This window comes from Panonychus citri, unplaced genomic scaffold (assembly GCF_014898815.1).
Source record: "Panonychus citri isolate SS breed McGregor unplaced genomic scaffold, ASM1489881v1 Contig00138, whole genome shotgun sequence".
In the NCBI taxonomy this organism is placed as follows: Eukaryota; Metazoa; Arthropoda; class Arachnida; order Trombidiformes; family Tetranychidae; genus Panonychus; species Panonychus citri.
In genome coordinates, this window is record NW_026515543.1 from 1,213,556 (window position 1) to 1,229,302 (window position 15,747).

Here is a 15,747-nt window from a genome sequence, read left to right on the forward strand (position 1 = left end):
AAGTGAAATAATCGACCCTGTATATCAACTACAATTGACTTTCACCCTCCCCTCAAAAACCCTCTTTCCTTTCGAGGAAACCCTTCCACCCCTCACATTGATAACCCTTTTTTTCATACAAGTACCACAATCGAGCCCCGTGTACATTAGATGATCATCTCGATACGATCTAACAAATTCTAACCCGTTCTTGTTAAAGGATAACAAAGGAATCCAAGTATCTAAAAAAGCGAATCAGATTAGTCTCTTTTAATCATCTTCACATTTGACAATCTATTAATCTTATTATTAGATTGTGATTATGATTATGATAACAATTGTATCATAATCATCATCTTCATTCATAATTATCATCATACCCAACAATTGGTATAAACCAATACAATTACTTTCACAATTACCATTGAGAAAAAATAATTAATATCAAAAGTTTCATTTAATGACAAGTAATTGAGTTGAAACAATTGGAATCAAATTTTGTAAATTTACTAAAGCTAAAAGAGTCAACAATTAGTGTAACTAATTAAGATATTGGTTATTAAATCATCAACGTGATTCATTAACAATGAAATTTAGTTAATGAAAATCATTTGAATCAATCTTAATAATAAAACTAATCACTTTCAATGATGAAAAAATGATCTTGAAATAATCAATATCTATAAATTGTTGATATTGATAAAGATATTGTTCAATTTAATGATGATGATGATGATGATGATGATGATGATGAAAGGATGAGGATGAAAATGATTGCTTTTTGTTATCATCACTTTCAATTGAAAAATCCCATTAAAGTTCAACATAAGATTTGCCAATTTTTTTTCTAGCTACTGTCATTAGAGTCTAAATTTAAGTTACACTTTTTTTACCTAAAAACTGATTCAATTTTAAATATTCACATAAAGAGATGATCATCATTATCATCTTAATCATCTCCTCCTCTCCATCCTCATCCTTTTGTAGATGAGGTAAATGGGATAACTGTAAATATATTCAATGTTATATGACATTGGTTAACATTGAACATCAATCGTTGATAATTTCAACTTGAATGGATGCATAAGTCCAATGGTGATCAAGAAGATGATCAAATTGATGATAATCATGATTAACTATTAACAGTTATGTAAATGATGAGATTGAATCATTTTAAAATTTCTAAATCTACTAATAAACTTAAAAATCAACTGAAAATTTGGTGTATTTTTAATTTGATCATCATAATCAATCAATGAACCAATGTTTCCAACTTTGATTAGAATGACAGTTTAACATCAATGTTTTGAATTGGTTTGCTTTTCTGTCATCAAGTTAATTTGATTGTAAACATTAAATGAAGAAAAAAAAGAAAACCATGAAAACCAATTGACCGATGGTCAGCAAAAAATGGAAATCACTTTTTGATTGTAAATCTGTATGCTAACCATGAATATAATCATCATCATGGACAATTAGTTTAAAATTTAGACACTACAATCAACAACAACAACGTAAATAAACATTATCAATGTTTAATCAAGTTGAAAGTTTGAAATCACTTATGATTTGACCGTTACAATATAATAACACCATCAACAATTTGAAGAGTTGTAAACACAATCAATTGTATGTGAACAATTTAGCTTGATCATTATGATAATAGTAATCACAATTTACTAATAGAAAAAGTCAAATATTCAATTTCCAATGATAATAGGATGACACTTAGTATTGATAGATGACAATGTTACCCAATTTTTATTAGAACTTTTTTTTTGTCACTTTTTCACCCAAAATCTCATCAACTGCCACCACGACACTTTTATCATCTTCCACTCATCATCATCATCATCATCATTACCCTATTGTTGATTCATCCATATGCAAAAAAGTCTTAAAATTTTGTGAGTAAATTGAGTTGATATCAAGAAAATGATTTCAATGGATTATTAATAAAAGTCCATTGAAAATGTTACAAAAAAAAGATTCAATTTTTTTTACTCATACTCACCTTTTTGTTTCCTATTGTTAACATGATATTTTCATGTTACATCATCATCATCATCGTCGTCGTCACAACAATAAACAAAATTTACTTAAGATGATGAGGTGATGATACAGTTTTCTGAATAAGGATAAATCCTTATCTGAATATTTAGTGAGTTGTTATATTGTTATTATGACTATTTACTGGGAGTGGATGATGATCAAGTCTCACCAATATGAATATTGATTATGAAAGGATGATGATGATGATCAACTGGGAGGAGGAAGATAAATATGATGAGGATGATCTTTGAGCACCTCTTTCAGTTTGTCATCTTTATTGTCATCACTTGGATTATATTAGTTAACTGTAAGTGTGAATTTTTGATTCTATTAATATAAAAAGAGAGAGAGAGAAAAAGTTTTCCAATTGTTTATCAAGATGATTAGTTGTTTATGATTTGACTTTTGATTCATTTGGAACTTTTAATTTAATTGTGATCATCAGTATGGTTCAACAACAACATCGTAAATCATTTATGATTCGTGATATACTTTTTAATTGTTCAGAAATTGTTCCGGATAATTGTTCTGATCAAAGTTCATCTTCATTTGATTGTAATGAGACAAATTGTTTAATGAGAGCTCAATGTTATCATGAGGATATTAATGAAGAGGATGAGGATGAGGATGAAGTTGAGGAGGTTGAAGATGAGGAAGTTGATGTTGTTGGTGAAGATGATGAAGCCAAAATGGATCAAGGTGGGGATGATGTTAGTTCAAGTGTCGATGGTGCTAATTGTACAATCTATTCAGCCAATGGTTCATCTAATGTTTGGCCATCATCAGCTAATTGTATCTCATGTAAGCAAACTGTTATAAGGAAACAATCAGATTGGTCGATTGGTAAGTTAACTAATCACAATTAATTAGTATCATCATTTAGTTGATTCTGTTAATCTTGATGAAAGAATATTTAATTTCAGGATGTTCAGATTCTTATCTTGGTGAATTTGTACCAGGAGACGATAGTGATGATGATGATGATGAAATGGATGATAATCAGGATGAAGATGATGAGGATATTGATATTGATTCGAGAAAAAAATTAAACTGTCCATCTAATGGCCCATCTGATAAGAGTATTAAGAGTAAAACAATTAACTCATTAAAACGTAAAATGCGTCGCAATCGAACCGTTTTTACGGAATTACAATTAATGGGATTAGAACGTCGATTTGATAGTCAAAAGTACTTATCAACTCCCGATCGAGCTGAATTAGCACGGATCTTGGGTCTAACTCAGCTGCAAGTGAAAACATGGTACCAGGTAAGTAGAAATCTGATAAGTTCTAAACTCGAGTTCGAAACTTTTTCCAAAAAGTTTTCTAACTTCTTTTCTCTTTATAATTAATCGACAACAAGAATCGACGAATGAAGTGGAAAAAACAGGTAAGTTAATCAAACGAAAATCAATTAATCAAAGAATTTCGAATAACAAGAACAATTCAAATTAACGAACAACAATTAACTACAGGTGATGCAAGGTGGATGCCCAATACCACCGACCAAACCAAAGGGTCGACCGAAAAAAAATTCAATCCCCTCACTTGGTATAAATTTTGTCGATGCGACATTTTTATGTTCAGCAGCGGCATCGACAGTGACCTCAACATCGGTGGCAAGTGTCCAACCAATCATACAAATAGAATCAACTGTAAAAAAATCATCTTCATTAACTACATTCACTAAATCAACTGATCATCACCACCATCAATCAATTATTCACCATCATCATCAATACCATCACTTTGGCCAATTAACTTACTGAACAATTGAAAATTGAAACAACCAAATCAAATCAAATCAAACAAAAGTTTCAATTTTCAAATCATATCATCAATATCGACAACAATTAAACAATTAGACAATTAATTGCAATATTTTCTAATTCCCCAACAAAACGGACAATTTAATCAATCCCATTCAGTTCCTAATGATTAACTTTTAATTTTCCCAGTGCAATGTAATTGTTACAATCAACCCAAGGAAAATGAAAAACAATTAATCGTCAATGTCAATGTTTTGTTTTCTGAGTGTTTACAATTAACAAACTTTGTAAATTGTTTAATTAACATGTGTAAACAATTGATGATAAAAGAAACAAATAAATTGACCATTAAAACCAATTGAAATTAACGATTAACAAATTGTCATCTATATTAAAAACCGAATTGATAATAATATTATTATTATCAATTCCATTCCAATATGAATGCGCCGGTGCTGAGATAAAATGAATACCCTCTTATAGGATATGAACATTATCATTAATATTATAAAAGAATAGGAAAAAACTATTAACTGAATACCCTCTTGATTGTTCAATGTTAATCACGATAATGATAATGTTAATAATATACAATTGGAGTGATAATAAACTCTTTTGTTGGTTGGAAATGGTTAATACAATTGTTAATCTAATTGTTACAAGTTTAGTGGTTTAATTTAGTTGAATCGCTAATCACATTCTGTATAGTTAATCAATTATGAGAAGTGAGAGTTTTCAGTTAAATTGTTTGAAAGATTAGAAGATAATTAATATTATTAGTTCAACAATCAGATAGGAGTAAATGTTAGCTTTTCTTTTCAATAACAACCGATTGATAAATAGTAATGATAATAACTATTAATTTTTTTTTCTTCCTCGGTTGCCTTGATCAGTTAATCACTTTCTATTAGTAAATAATAGTAACAACTATTTAAAGTTGTTAATATTTTATTAGTAATCATCATCAGATTTAATTGATAATTGTATCAATTTGGTGACTTGATTAAAATATACCAATAGGATTTTTGTTTTGTCTTTGGTGACAATTTAATTTTACAGGTTAATCGGTAAAGTTAAATCATGTTGGTTTGATTAGTAGCAAATTTTGTTAATTGAAGATATATTAATTGTATTAACCTTTTAAGTTAAATATTTAACACACTTGAAGCCCTTTCAATTTATGGATTTGATTTAGAAAACATTTAGTTGATTGTTGTCTTTTGCTTTTGGTCCTAATGAAGTTAGATCATCATCGTTGTGATTTACTGATGGAGATAAAATTTGAAGCTTGAAACGAAATGTTGAATTGGTTAATTGTTTGAGGCACTTTTTGGTTAAATTGATTTCCAGGCTAATCATATTCTCCATTCAATAACTTAATTGAATAACGTTTCTCCCAAGATCTTTCAATTTCATGGTAACTTATATAATATATTTTTCCAATGTTAATTGTGTTTTGTAAAAGTTTGACAATTGTTTTATAACGATAATCATGCAAACAATTGAAAAGTTTACTCTTTTGAATTTATAAATTGATAGAAGCTGAAATAGCAATTTGGATTATGGATTTGCTTTCATGGTCAATGGTGTCAACTGACCAAGTAAATGGATAACAGGGTGATACAAGTTATAATGCCAAGACATGAGATGATTGCTAAATATCTTTGAGAAAATAATCTGTCGAATCGAGGAGGTCCCATCCAATTACAAAATGAGTGTATCAGAATAACCGATATAACAGATTGAGCTCGAAGGTAAATACAACAGGCATAACATGCAAAGATGAATGTTTGTATCAAATGGCAAATAAAATTGACCCATTCTAAAGTTTCACCGCCGTTAATCAATCCTTTTATATGATGATGTGCATGGCTGATTGAAAAGATGGCTGATGAGATTAGAATTGTTGACGATTGGGAGAAACATTGGATCAAAAGAGTTGTAAGAAGAAAACGGTAAAAATATTCTTCTAAAATTGGACCAAGAAGATAGTTACGTGCAAAAGAATAGAATGGTGGTAATTCTTCATCAGGATCCAAGGCAAGAAAAAGAGTTCCTTGTTGAAATCTATCAATAATCGGCCCAATAAAAAGGATAATCGTTAAACAAATGGGGATAACAATACTTTCAAAAAGGTAATACGGTGAAAGACTAAGAGTTGGTGTTAAATTTTCGTAATCAATGTAATTAGTTAATAGAAGAATGACTATTGAGACAAATATGGCAAATACGATTCCAATGGCTCGCAGTATTACCGCTTCCTTGGTGCTCCTAAGAGGAAAAGAAAATTGGTCAGAAAAAAACAAAGAATTAGAAAACAATAGGAAAAGACAAAAAAGAGAACGTAGTAAATGGATTTAGCTGCGATTTTTACCTATGATGATTCCATGAGAAAACATAGATAAACCCAATAACCAGAAGAGAGATAAAAATGGAAATAGAAAGTGAAACCAGTTGACAAGCCATTCAGGTAATATTGTAAAGATCGATGAAAACACCTACCAAAGGTAGTGTCATATCACCTTTAGATGAAACAAAGTAAATCTTTTTTAGAACAAAAATAACGTCCAATAGAAACAAGTAGAAATATTTGAAGAAAAAAATGGCAGAGAAAGAGAGAAGAAGAAAACTCCATCCATTGAGTAACATAAACAAAAGCAACAAATGTAATCACAGTGAAGATAATATACAAAACAGCATCATGACAATAAGTGAATGAAATCTATTGGGAGAAGCTTGAAAGAGACCATTTTGAGAAATTGGACGATGAGAAAGAGAGAGAGAGAGAAAAAGATGATGATAAACAAGAGATAAAGAGGAAGGAGAAAAAAACATGGAAAAGAGAGAGAGAGAAAGGAAGAGAAGGTGAAACTAAGATGGCTTCAGATGGAAAAAAGAAAATACAAAAAAATTAGAATAAGTGAAAGCGTCGTCATCTATGAACATAAAAAGGAAATGAAATTATTTTTCTATTTACGAAAAATAAACAGTGTAAGTGTAACAATCGCTATTAAATGTTGGACAAGATGAAATATCAACAGCTATTGGAATGCTAAAGGCTTTGTGAAGGAGAAAAAGAGAGAGAGAGAAGATAAAAGTAGAAAGAAAGAAAGAGAGTTAGTGAGTGAGAGAGAGAAGGAGAGAGAGTACACAGATAATGATGATGGTGATGAAGATGATGATGTGTGTGAGAGAGAGAGAAAAAAGGGAGGGAGGTAGAAAAGAAAGTCAATGAATTAGAAGGAAAGACAGAGAGATAAAAGAGAAAAAAATTAGAGAGAGAGATTTTTGATTCGCCATTGATGATTCTCTAACTGGTTAATCAAGCTGGTAAACAAAAGAAAGAGACTCTATCTGAATGGATGATGATTTGTGTTCGTTGGACAGTTTTTAACTTTGGTTAATCATCATCATCATCATCATCATGGTGGAGATTAAAACAAAAAAGAATCGCTGATTGGTCAACGGCGCTAGAAAGAGAAAAAAAGAGAGAGAGATAGAGAAGGAGAAAAATAGAGTGAAAGGTATAATAATGTTAAGGTAAGAAGATGGAGAAAGAAAAATTAAAAGAAAACGAAAAATGAGAGAGAAAAATAAAAACAAATAGAAAAAAGAAAACGGTTACAAATGGAACAAGGAATAGACAAATATCAACAGGAGAACATGAAGAAAGAGGAAGAGAGAGAGAGAAATATTCAAAGTGAATGGGGTAAAGACGAAATGATGATAATATTGATGACGAAGATGATGATGAGTTAGATGAAGAGATTTATTTGGTCCTCTTAATTTACTTCTTCTTCTGTTTCTTCATCTGCTTCATCTTCATCTCTCTCTCTCTCTCTCTCTCTCTTCCACTACTACTACACTTTTCTTTGTACATTTTTTCTTCTTTCTTCCTTCCTCTCTCTCTCTCTCTCTCTGATCTCTTCTCTTCTTCATCAACTTTTTCTTCCATCTTCTTTTCTTCTTCCCTCTCTCTCTCTCTCTCTCTCTCTCTCTCTCTCTCTCTCTTTCGTCTCTTTCAACCTAAAAACTTCTTCTCTTAACCAACATTTAATATCAATGATTGTTAAAGTTAACACAGTGTTTACTTGTATCTGAAAAAGAAAAAAGAAAAAAAATTTTTCTCTTTTGTTTAATTTCTTTTCACACCACTAGATGGAGATGGACATGTTCATCTGAAGCCATTTTCTTTCACTTTCTCTCTTCTCTCTTTCTTTTACCTTTCTTCCTTTTTATTTTTCTCTTTCTTTTTTCTCTTCTTCTTCTTCCTCTTTCTTTTTTTACTCTGTGTCTTTCTCTTTCTCTCTCTTTCTATCTTCTATTTTTTTTCTCTTCTTCTTCTTCTCTCTTTCTCTGTCTTTCTTTTTCTTTCTTTTTTTCCTCTCTCTCTCTCTCTCTCTCTCTCTCTCTCCTCAATCGTCCACCATCAAAGATGAATTTAAAGCTCTTTCAGCTTTGTTATTATTGTTATGCTGTGTAATTAATGGTTTAATTAATTAATTTTTGTGGGTAACTAATGGACTCCAATTTGAGTACAAGCAGTGCTGGTTCACATAATAGTGATAAAGACTCAATTATTATTTTATCTGGTGATATGACACCCGAGAAACGGAGTAGCGGCCAAGTTGGAGGTGATGGCCGTAAAAGAAAACGTAAAGTTGATGATGGAGGAATCACTGCTGCTGCCATTGTTGCTGGAGGTAATACTGGTAGTGTAATTGGTGTAAACACTGGAGTTGGAGGAATTGGAGGAGGTGGAGGAGGAGGTGGTGGTGGTGGTGGTGGTAATGGAGGTGTCCAGGGAATACCCAATACCCGAGGACAAACACCAAATAGTAGCTCGAAAAATGCTCGTGGTGATTTTAAGAAAATTAATGATTACTTTAAGCAACATCAAAGCTTCTCACCTAGTCGCTACGGAGGATCAAGATCACCAACCTCACAAGGATATTCACATTACATGTATCCTCCACCTTCCTCTCCAGGTACTGTTGGTAATATTCCTGTTTCACCTTCGGTCTCAGTAGCCGGTAATCCTTTAAGCTCACCACCAAATACACCAATAGCATCAGATTGGGTTGGAGGTAATTCCAATCCAGATTATTCAAATCTTATGGGTCCACCTTTGTCCGGTTTAACAATGTCTAGACAAGGTACCGTAGGTCCAGTGGTATCTGTTGTTAATAATTCAGTGGGACCTTCAACAGTACAACAACAACAGCAACAGCAGCAGCAACAACAACAGCAGCAGCAACAAGCACCACCACCAAACGCCAATTATCCAACTTATTACTCAAATTGTGTTTCAAGAGCTGTACAGACTGACGTAACAATGAAACAATTACGTGAAATAGAATCTAAAAGTGCGTTGGATTTAGAGGAACGTGATGGTAAAATAGACGATCTCCAAAGGACAGGAGATGAATTGAAAAGACAATTACAAGTCCAGTCAAAGTTAATAGACAAACAAAAGGATCAATTAGCCAAGTCAACAGAAGTTACCAAAATGTTGTTAATAGAGAAATCACAAATGGAAAAGAAAGCCGCTCGGCAAAAGTGCATGCAAAATCGTTTAAGATTGGGACAATTTGTTACTCAAAGGCAAGGTGCATCGTTTGTTGAAAATTGGAATGATGGACATGCCTTTACGGAATTAATGAAAAAACAGGAGCAAATAGCTGCTGAAAGGGAGGAGATAGAACGTCAAAGGAAACTGTTGGCCAAAAAGAAACCCAACAATGTACAGATTAAAAAAGGTGATAGGTCATCCAATGTAACAACAAATCAATCATCAAACCAAGGTTCCAATGGTAGTAACCAAGTGATATCAACCAATTTAACACAATTATCCAATGGTACGCTCTCTGGTTCCGGAGCAGCTTTTACCGATTTTGTTAAACCCGAGCCAGTGGCAAGTTCATCTGGTGCTCAAAAAGACTATACCATGTATGAATATTATGAGATGGATGAGATATTGAAATTACGGCAACAAGCTTTAAAGAAGGAGGATGCCGATCTTCAACTAGAATTAGAAAAATTGGAAAGAGAAAGAAATCTACACATTCGAGAATTAAAAAGGATACATAATGAAGATCAATCTCGATTTAACAATCATGCTGTGTTAAATGACAGGTATCTTCTGTTAACTTTATTGGGTAAAGGTGGTTTCAGTGAAGTGCACAAAGCGTTTGACCTGAAAGAACAGAAATACGTTGCCTGTAAAATTCATCAATTAAATAAGGATTGGAAAGATGATAAAAAGGCCAATTATATCAAACACGCTCTTAGGGAATACAATATACACAAAAAATTGGATCATCCAAGGATTGTGAGGTTATTTGATGTCTTTGAAATAGATCCCAATTCATTTTGTACTGTACTGGAATACTGTGATGGACATGATTTAGATTTCTACCTTAAACAACACAAATGCATTCCTGAAAGGGAGGCTCGATCTATTATTATGCAAGTGGTTCACGCCTTGAAGTATCTCAATGAAATTAAACCACCGATAATCCATTATGATCTTAAGCCTGGTATGTATTCCATATGTTTTAATTATTTTCTTCTCTCCTTTTACCCTCTCTGTCTCTTTTTCTTTCTTCCTCTCTCTTTATGTCTCAGTTTTTGTTTCTTTCTCTCTAACACACTTAACTCCTTTTCTATCTTTCATCTCTCTCATTTACTCACTTACCTTTGCTTTCTTTCTTTCTTCTCTCTCTCTCTCTCTCTCTCTCTTCTACCATCTTCTTGTTTTTTCATCAACTTTTATCCCCTTTTTCCTTTTCTTCTCTTTATTTCCTAATTCTTCCCATATTATCATCTCACATTATCATTACGGTTTTTTTTATTCTCTGCTCTTTTAACCCAAACTATTTTCTGCCTTTAACCAGCAACTTGAGTTGACTCTCTGTCATTTGCTGTTTACTCTCCCCTTCTTCAATGTCTTTGGCTTTCCCCTTTTATCGCCATCATCATTATCATCATTCTTTTCCTTCAACTGACAATATGTATCTTAGATTTTCTTCTTTCCTAAGAGAGAGAGAGAGAGAAGAGAAGACAGGGAGAAAGTTGTATATGTATATGTATTGGTATATGTTGTTGTTGTGTCTGTTTTGTTAGGCTTTCTTCATTTTCACCAGAAAAAAAGAAGTTTGAAAGTAAAAGAGAGATAGTGAATAGTGAGAGAGATAAAGAAATGGAGAAAGAGAAAAGAACCAACTGATATATCTGAAAGAACAAAAACAAAAATGAATAAGAGGTCAATCAGTAACATCCAATGATTTCTCGGTATACGGAAAATTCCGTTTAAGATTCATTGCAATTGGATTAGAATTAGTTGCTGGTTATTTTCTAGTTTTCTTGGTATGCTTTTCATTTAGACGTTTAGGTGAATCTCTCTCTCTCTCTCTCTCCCTCTCTTATTTTACTTTTATTCTTCTCTCTCTCGTAGTCACTGTCTTTCTCTCTTTCTCTTTTCTCTTTCATCATCTCTATCCTCATCTTCCTCTGTTTTTTTACTTTAATTTCTCACCACTCACACACTTTTTTTATCTTACTCACTTAAAATCAACTCTCTCTCTCTGTAGTTATCTATCTTGCTTACTATCATTCTCCCTCTCCCAACTTACTCGCCTCCATCTTATGCACAACCTATCAGCTGTTAAAGGTCAAATTAGTCGTGAAATTGTTATCTCTCCTGGCAACCGACAAGTTTACTGTCATGGCAGCCATATTGGTAAATTTATAAAATGAGTATGAGTGAGTGAATATACACTAGTAGTATATTTATGTGAGTGAGTAAAGTTGATGCCGTTGTATTTATATACCTGGGCAATTCACAAAAGACGAGAGAGAAAGAGAGAAGGGGACGAAAGAAAAGTGAGTGAGATTAACTTGTACTGAATAGTTTGACCTGACTCTAGATCTTTCAACCAGAGGGATAGAAATTTTATCTGTCTTACTATTCTCTCTTTCTTTCTTTCTTTCTTTCTTTCTTTATACTGTTATATACTTTTGTATGTTTATGTCTATGTATTTATCTTGTAGGGTGATTGTGTGTGTGTCTATGTGTTGAGTGTTGTAAGGTCAAAATTTGTTAGATTTTTTTCTACTTTCTCAGCGCAAGAGCATTTAACTATTACTAGTCTAGTCCGACACTCAGGATGATGAAAAAAAGAGTGAGTAGAATGAAATGATAAAGAGGAAAGAGAGAGAGAGAGAGAGAGAGGTGGAGGAGCAAAAAGTAAGAGAGAATGGTAAATAATCATACTTGAATAAAAGTGTGTATACAATCAAATTGGAAAAGAGAAAGGCAGAAAAGAGAGACGGAGGAAAAAAGATGGAGAGTGAGCTACGAAAAAATGAGTTTAGGAATATTTTTATAACATTCGCGCAGGTTTATCATTTTTAGAGAGCAAAATCAAAGAAAATGAAAAAGCATATAAGTAACCAATTAAAAACAATCAACTTTCATGCTAATCACTTATGAATGCATCAAACATCAACTGAATTTGTTCATATTGATTAACTTCATCATCAAGCATTTTGCTACTTCTTTACAATCTATTCTTTCATTACCTTTACTTTGCTCCCAAATCATTTTACCTTGGTTTTCCTTTTGTAAATTTTCTATTGGCTATATTATCACTGAATCACTATTTTTATTTCATATTATTAATTCAACTGTATTTTCTGTTTTCCCTTATCAGGTAATATTCTACTCGGAAGTGGAAGTATTAGCGGAGAAATTAAAATCACTGATTTCGGTCTTAGTAAAATAATGGATGATGAAAATTATAGTCCCGATCATGGCATGGATTTAACATCACAGGGAGCAGGGACTTACTGGTATCTTCCTCCAGAATGTTTTGTTGTCGGCAAAAATCCTCCTAAAATCTCATCCAAAGTAGATGTATGGAGTGTAGGTGTTATATTTTACCAATGCCTTTATGGGAAAAAGGTAATCAATCGAACTAAATTGAAAATTTGATCGTCGTGTTTGTCATCGTTCGTAAACAGAACATCAGTTTAATTATTTGTTAAAAATCAAGATAATTCATATTTTCTTTGCAACTGATTAGCTGCACATTGTTTTTACCTTTAAGCTATTATTGTTATGAACGTTAAAAATGCTAATGTAACTCAACGATTTATATCGACAGCTGCATCGTATTTATATACATTGTATTTATACTAATTATCGTTTTTTTTTGTCTTTTCTCTGTAGCCTTTTGGACATAATCAATCCCAAGCCACTATTTTAGAAGAAAATACAATACTGAAGGCAACCGAAGTAGAATTCCCAGCAAAACCCGCTGTCAGTATTGATGCTAAGCACTTTATTCGTCGATGCCTTCAATATAAGAAAGAGGATAGAATAGACGTGCTGTCCTTATCCTGTGAAGATTATCTTAAACCCAGCACGAAGCATGGTAGAGGAAGTAATTCTAATGATAAATCAAGTTCATCATATTCCTGAAAGAGAGGAGAGAGAGAAATAAAAAAGGACAAAGATTGGATGATCAAAACAACAACAAACACAACTATAAATACAACAACCAACACAACCACATCAACTAAAATCAAGAAACGGAGACTACAATAACAACAAGACACACGATAAGATAATATAATACCACCATTGAGCTCATGATTTTTTTACCATTTATTATCTAATCATCATTATCATGATTGGAGTGGATTTTGCAACCGATTATGAAATTGTGAATAGTGAATTCATATTCATTAAAATCAAAATTAAAAATCTTTCTCATCTGAAGCCATCTTTCTCTCTCTCTCTCTCTCTCTCTCTCTCTCTCTCTCTTTCTTTCTCTTTCTCTCTCTGTCACTAACTTTCTCTCTTCCTTTTCTTTCTTTCTTTCTCTCTCTCTCTCTTCTATGTCTCTCTTCTTTTTTCTTTTCTTTCTCTTTCTCTTCCTCTTTCTGTTTTTCTTTTTCCTCTCCTCAATCGTCCACTATCAAAGATGAATTTAAAGCTCTTTCAGCTCTTTCAGCTCTTTCAACTTTGTTATTATTGTTATGCTGTGTAATTAATGGATTATTCAATTTGTGGGCAATCAATGGACTCCATTTTGAATACAAGCAGTGTTGGTTTACATAACAATGATAATGACCTCGATTATTTTTCATCTGGCGATATGACAACCGAGAAACGGAGTAGTGGTCAATTTGGAGGTAATGGCCCTGGAAAAAAATCAAATTGTTTTTAAACAAATGAAAGTGTTGATGGAAACATCAAAGTTCCAGCTTTTGTGGATATACCAGATAGTAGCTCTAAAAGTGCTCGTGGTGATACAAAGAAAATGGTCACTCAAAGAAAACATCGAAGCTTCTCATCTAGTCACTACAGAGGATAAAAACGTTCAACTCCTGGTTAATTCCACTAAGCTCACCATCAATTTTAATTGGATTTAATTGAATGTGATTCCAATCCAAATCTCATGGGTCCACTTTTGTCCGGTTAATAAGTTTTGAAAAAGAAACTGTTGTTCCAGTGATTTTGTGAATAACTAACAAGAACCTTTAAGATGTATTAAACTTAACAAACACCATCAACTCAACACTAATTATCCAACATATTACTCAAATTATGTTTCATAAGATGTACAGATCGACGTATCGATGAAACAATTACCATGAAATAGAATCTAAAAGTGCGTTGGATTTAGAGGAACGTGATGGTAAAACTGACGATCTCCAAAGGACAAGGAGATAAATTAGACATTTAAATACCCGTGACATTTTTGCGTTGATTTGGTCCTCCAAAAGATTACACCATGTATGTAATTCTATCGTTTTTATGCCACGTTAATTTGTTAATTGTTTAATTTAATTATTCTGATTGTTATTATTTCTATCTTTCTTTCCTCAGGTTTCTCTCTTCTTTTTTATTGTTCCCAGGACATTTTACTGATTCTCAAGCCAAATTATCACAGATGATGAAGTTAATCGATGATAAAGATGGAAAAGCAACAAAAAGGAAAAGGATATAAAAACTTGAAAGAAAAGATCAACAAGGAAAATGGAAAGAAAACCAAATCAATTAGAGACAAAATTAATTCCTTTTTTTTCTTACAGAATTTAATCTGGTTCGTTAAAAAGAAACCGTTCATTAAGTTGTGTACTTGTTGTTACCATTACTATTACACTTTGTACTTTTTGGTTCTAACCTATTTTTCCCCATTTTTCCGTCAAGTGCTGGCGATGATGATAATGTATCATCATGATAATACTGTTCAACAAAAAGCATGATTCTGAGTCTTTTTTCATCCTCATATTCATGGAAAAAAAAACATAAACACACAACAACATCACACTCTCTGTAAAAAAGTATAAAAAAAATCTTTTTCTGACTAAATCTAGTGAATCCTAATTATCTTTAATTGCATAAATATCGGTGAGAATCATCTAATCTCGAATACTTTTAATTACTAAATCACAAAAAGCTTCAAGTTCACTTTTTCCCCCGAACTTTATTTTCTTTTCCTCTACATTTACTATTCTCAATGTTCAAAGTTCAACTTCGACAATCAGATTAATCCAAATGAACAGGACAATCAAATTGGAAACCATTTCCTCCTCATCTTTTAATTCACTTTCTGCCCACTACCTTTTCACGATCATTGATGTAATTATTGGCTCAACAAAATGGCAAAAAAACATATCATCATCATCATCATCATCATCATCACCACCACCACCACAGTCACACTACAATACACATTTACCCATAAGACAAACAACAAGACTGAAAAAACTAACCAAGGTCATGATAAGGATTGATGTTTGGATACAATTTATTAACACTTAATACATTCTGGTTACTCATATATTCTGATACTTTTTTGAATCATCAAACCAGCTCATACAATCACCATCTTAAATCAGTCTCTATTTAGTGTGACAATTAACCTGAGAAAATT

The 15,747-nt window shown here is 32.3% G+C and overlaps 3 protein-coding genes across 3 annotated transcripts; 2 read left to right on the forward strand and 1 right to left on the reverse strand.

The window, feature by feature from the left end:
- Positions 1-2,692: 2,692 nt before the first annotated feature.
- Positions 2,693-3,730, forward strand: LOC128393497 (homeobox protein B-H2-like; the record flags this gene model as incomplete). The annotated part of the gene is made up of 4 exons (XM_053353681.1): positions 2,693-2,874; positions 2,955-3,298; positions 3,394-3,420; positions 3,506-3,730. Coding segments are annotated over exons 1-4 (750 nt in total), but the record flags the coding sequence as incomplete, so codon positions are not given.
- A 1,097-nt stretch (positions 3,731-4,827) lies between these two features.
- LOC128393513 (CAAX prenyl protease 2-like) lies at positions 4,828-7,641 on the reverse strand. The gene is made up of 2 exons (XM_053353698.1): positions 6,174-7,641; positions 4,828-6,070 (listed from the first exon to the last, which is right to left on the reverse strand). Exons 1-2 carry the CDS (start codon positions 6,263-6,265, stop codon positions 5,389-5,391), a joined length of 774 nt encoding a protein of 257 aa, XP_053209673.1. The 5' UTR covers positions 6,266-7,641; the 3' UTR covers positions 4,828-5,388.
- A 158-nt stretch (positions 7,642-7,799) lies between these two features.
- LOC128393510 (serine/threonine-protein kinase tousled-like 2) lies at positions 7,800-13,583 on the forward strand. Its single transcript, XM_053353694.1, has 3 exons — positions 7,800-10,338; positions 12,514-12,764; positions 13,032-13,583. The coding sequence occupies exons 1-3, from the start codon at positions 8,319-8,321 to the stop codon at positions 13,281-13,283; spliced, it is 2,523 nt and encodes an 840-aa protein (XP_053209669.1). The 5' UTR covers positions 7,800-8,318; the 3' UTR covers positions 13,284-13,583.
- The last annotated feature ends 2,164 nt before the right edge of the window (positions 13,584-15,747 follow it).

What these genes read in the sequence shown, in the direction of transcription:
- LOC128393513 (XM_053353698.1), bottom strand. Translation starts at nt 6,265, where the DNA reads ATGGCTTGTCAACTGGTTTCACTTTCTATTTCCATTTTTATCTCTCTT. An exon ending in TTCTCATGGAATCATCATAG is followed by an intron (nt 6,071 to 6,173) that starts GTAAAAATCGCA and finishes TTTTCCTCTTAG; the next exon opens with GAGCACCAAGGAAGCGGTAA.
- LOC128393510 (XM_053353694.1), top strand. Translation starts at nt 8,319, where the DNA reads ATGGACTCCAATTTGAGTACAAGCAGTGCTGGTTCACATAATAGTGAT. An exon ending in CCATTATGATCTTAAGCCTG is followed by an intron (nt 10,339 to 12,513) that starts GTATGTATTCCA and finishes TTCCCTTATCAG; the next exon opens with GTAATATTCTACTCGGAAGT. An exon ending in AATGCCTTTATGGGAAAAAG is followed by an intron (nt 12,765 to 13,031) that starts GTAATCAATCGA and finishes TTTTCTCTGTAG; the next exon opens with CCTTTTGGACATAATCAATC.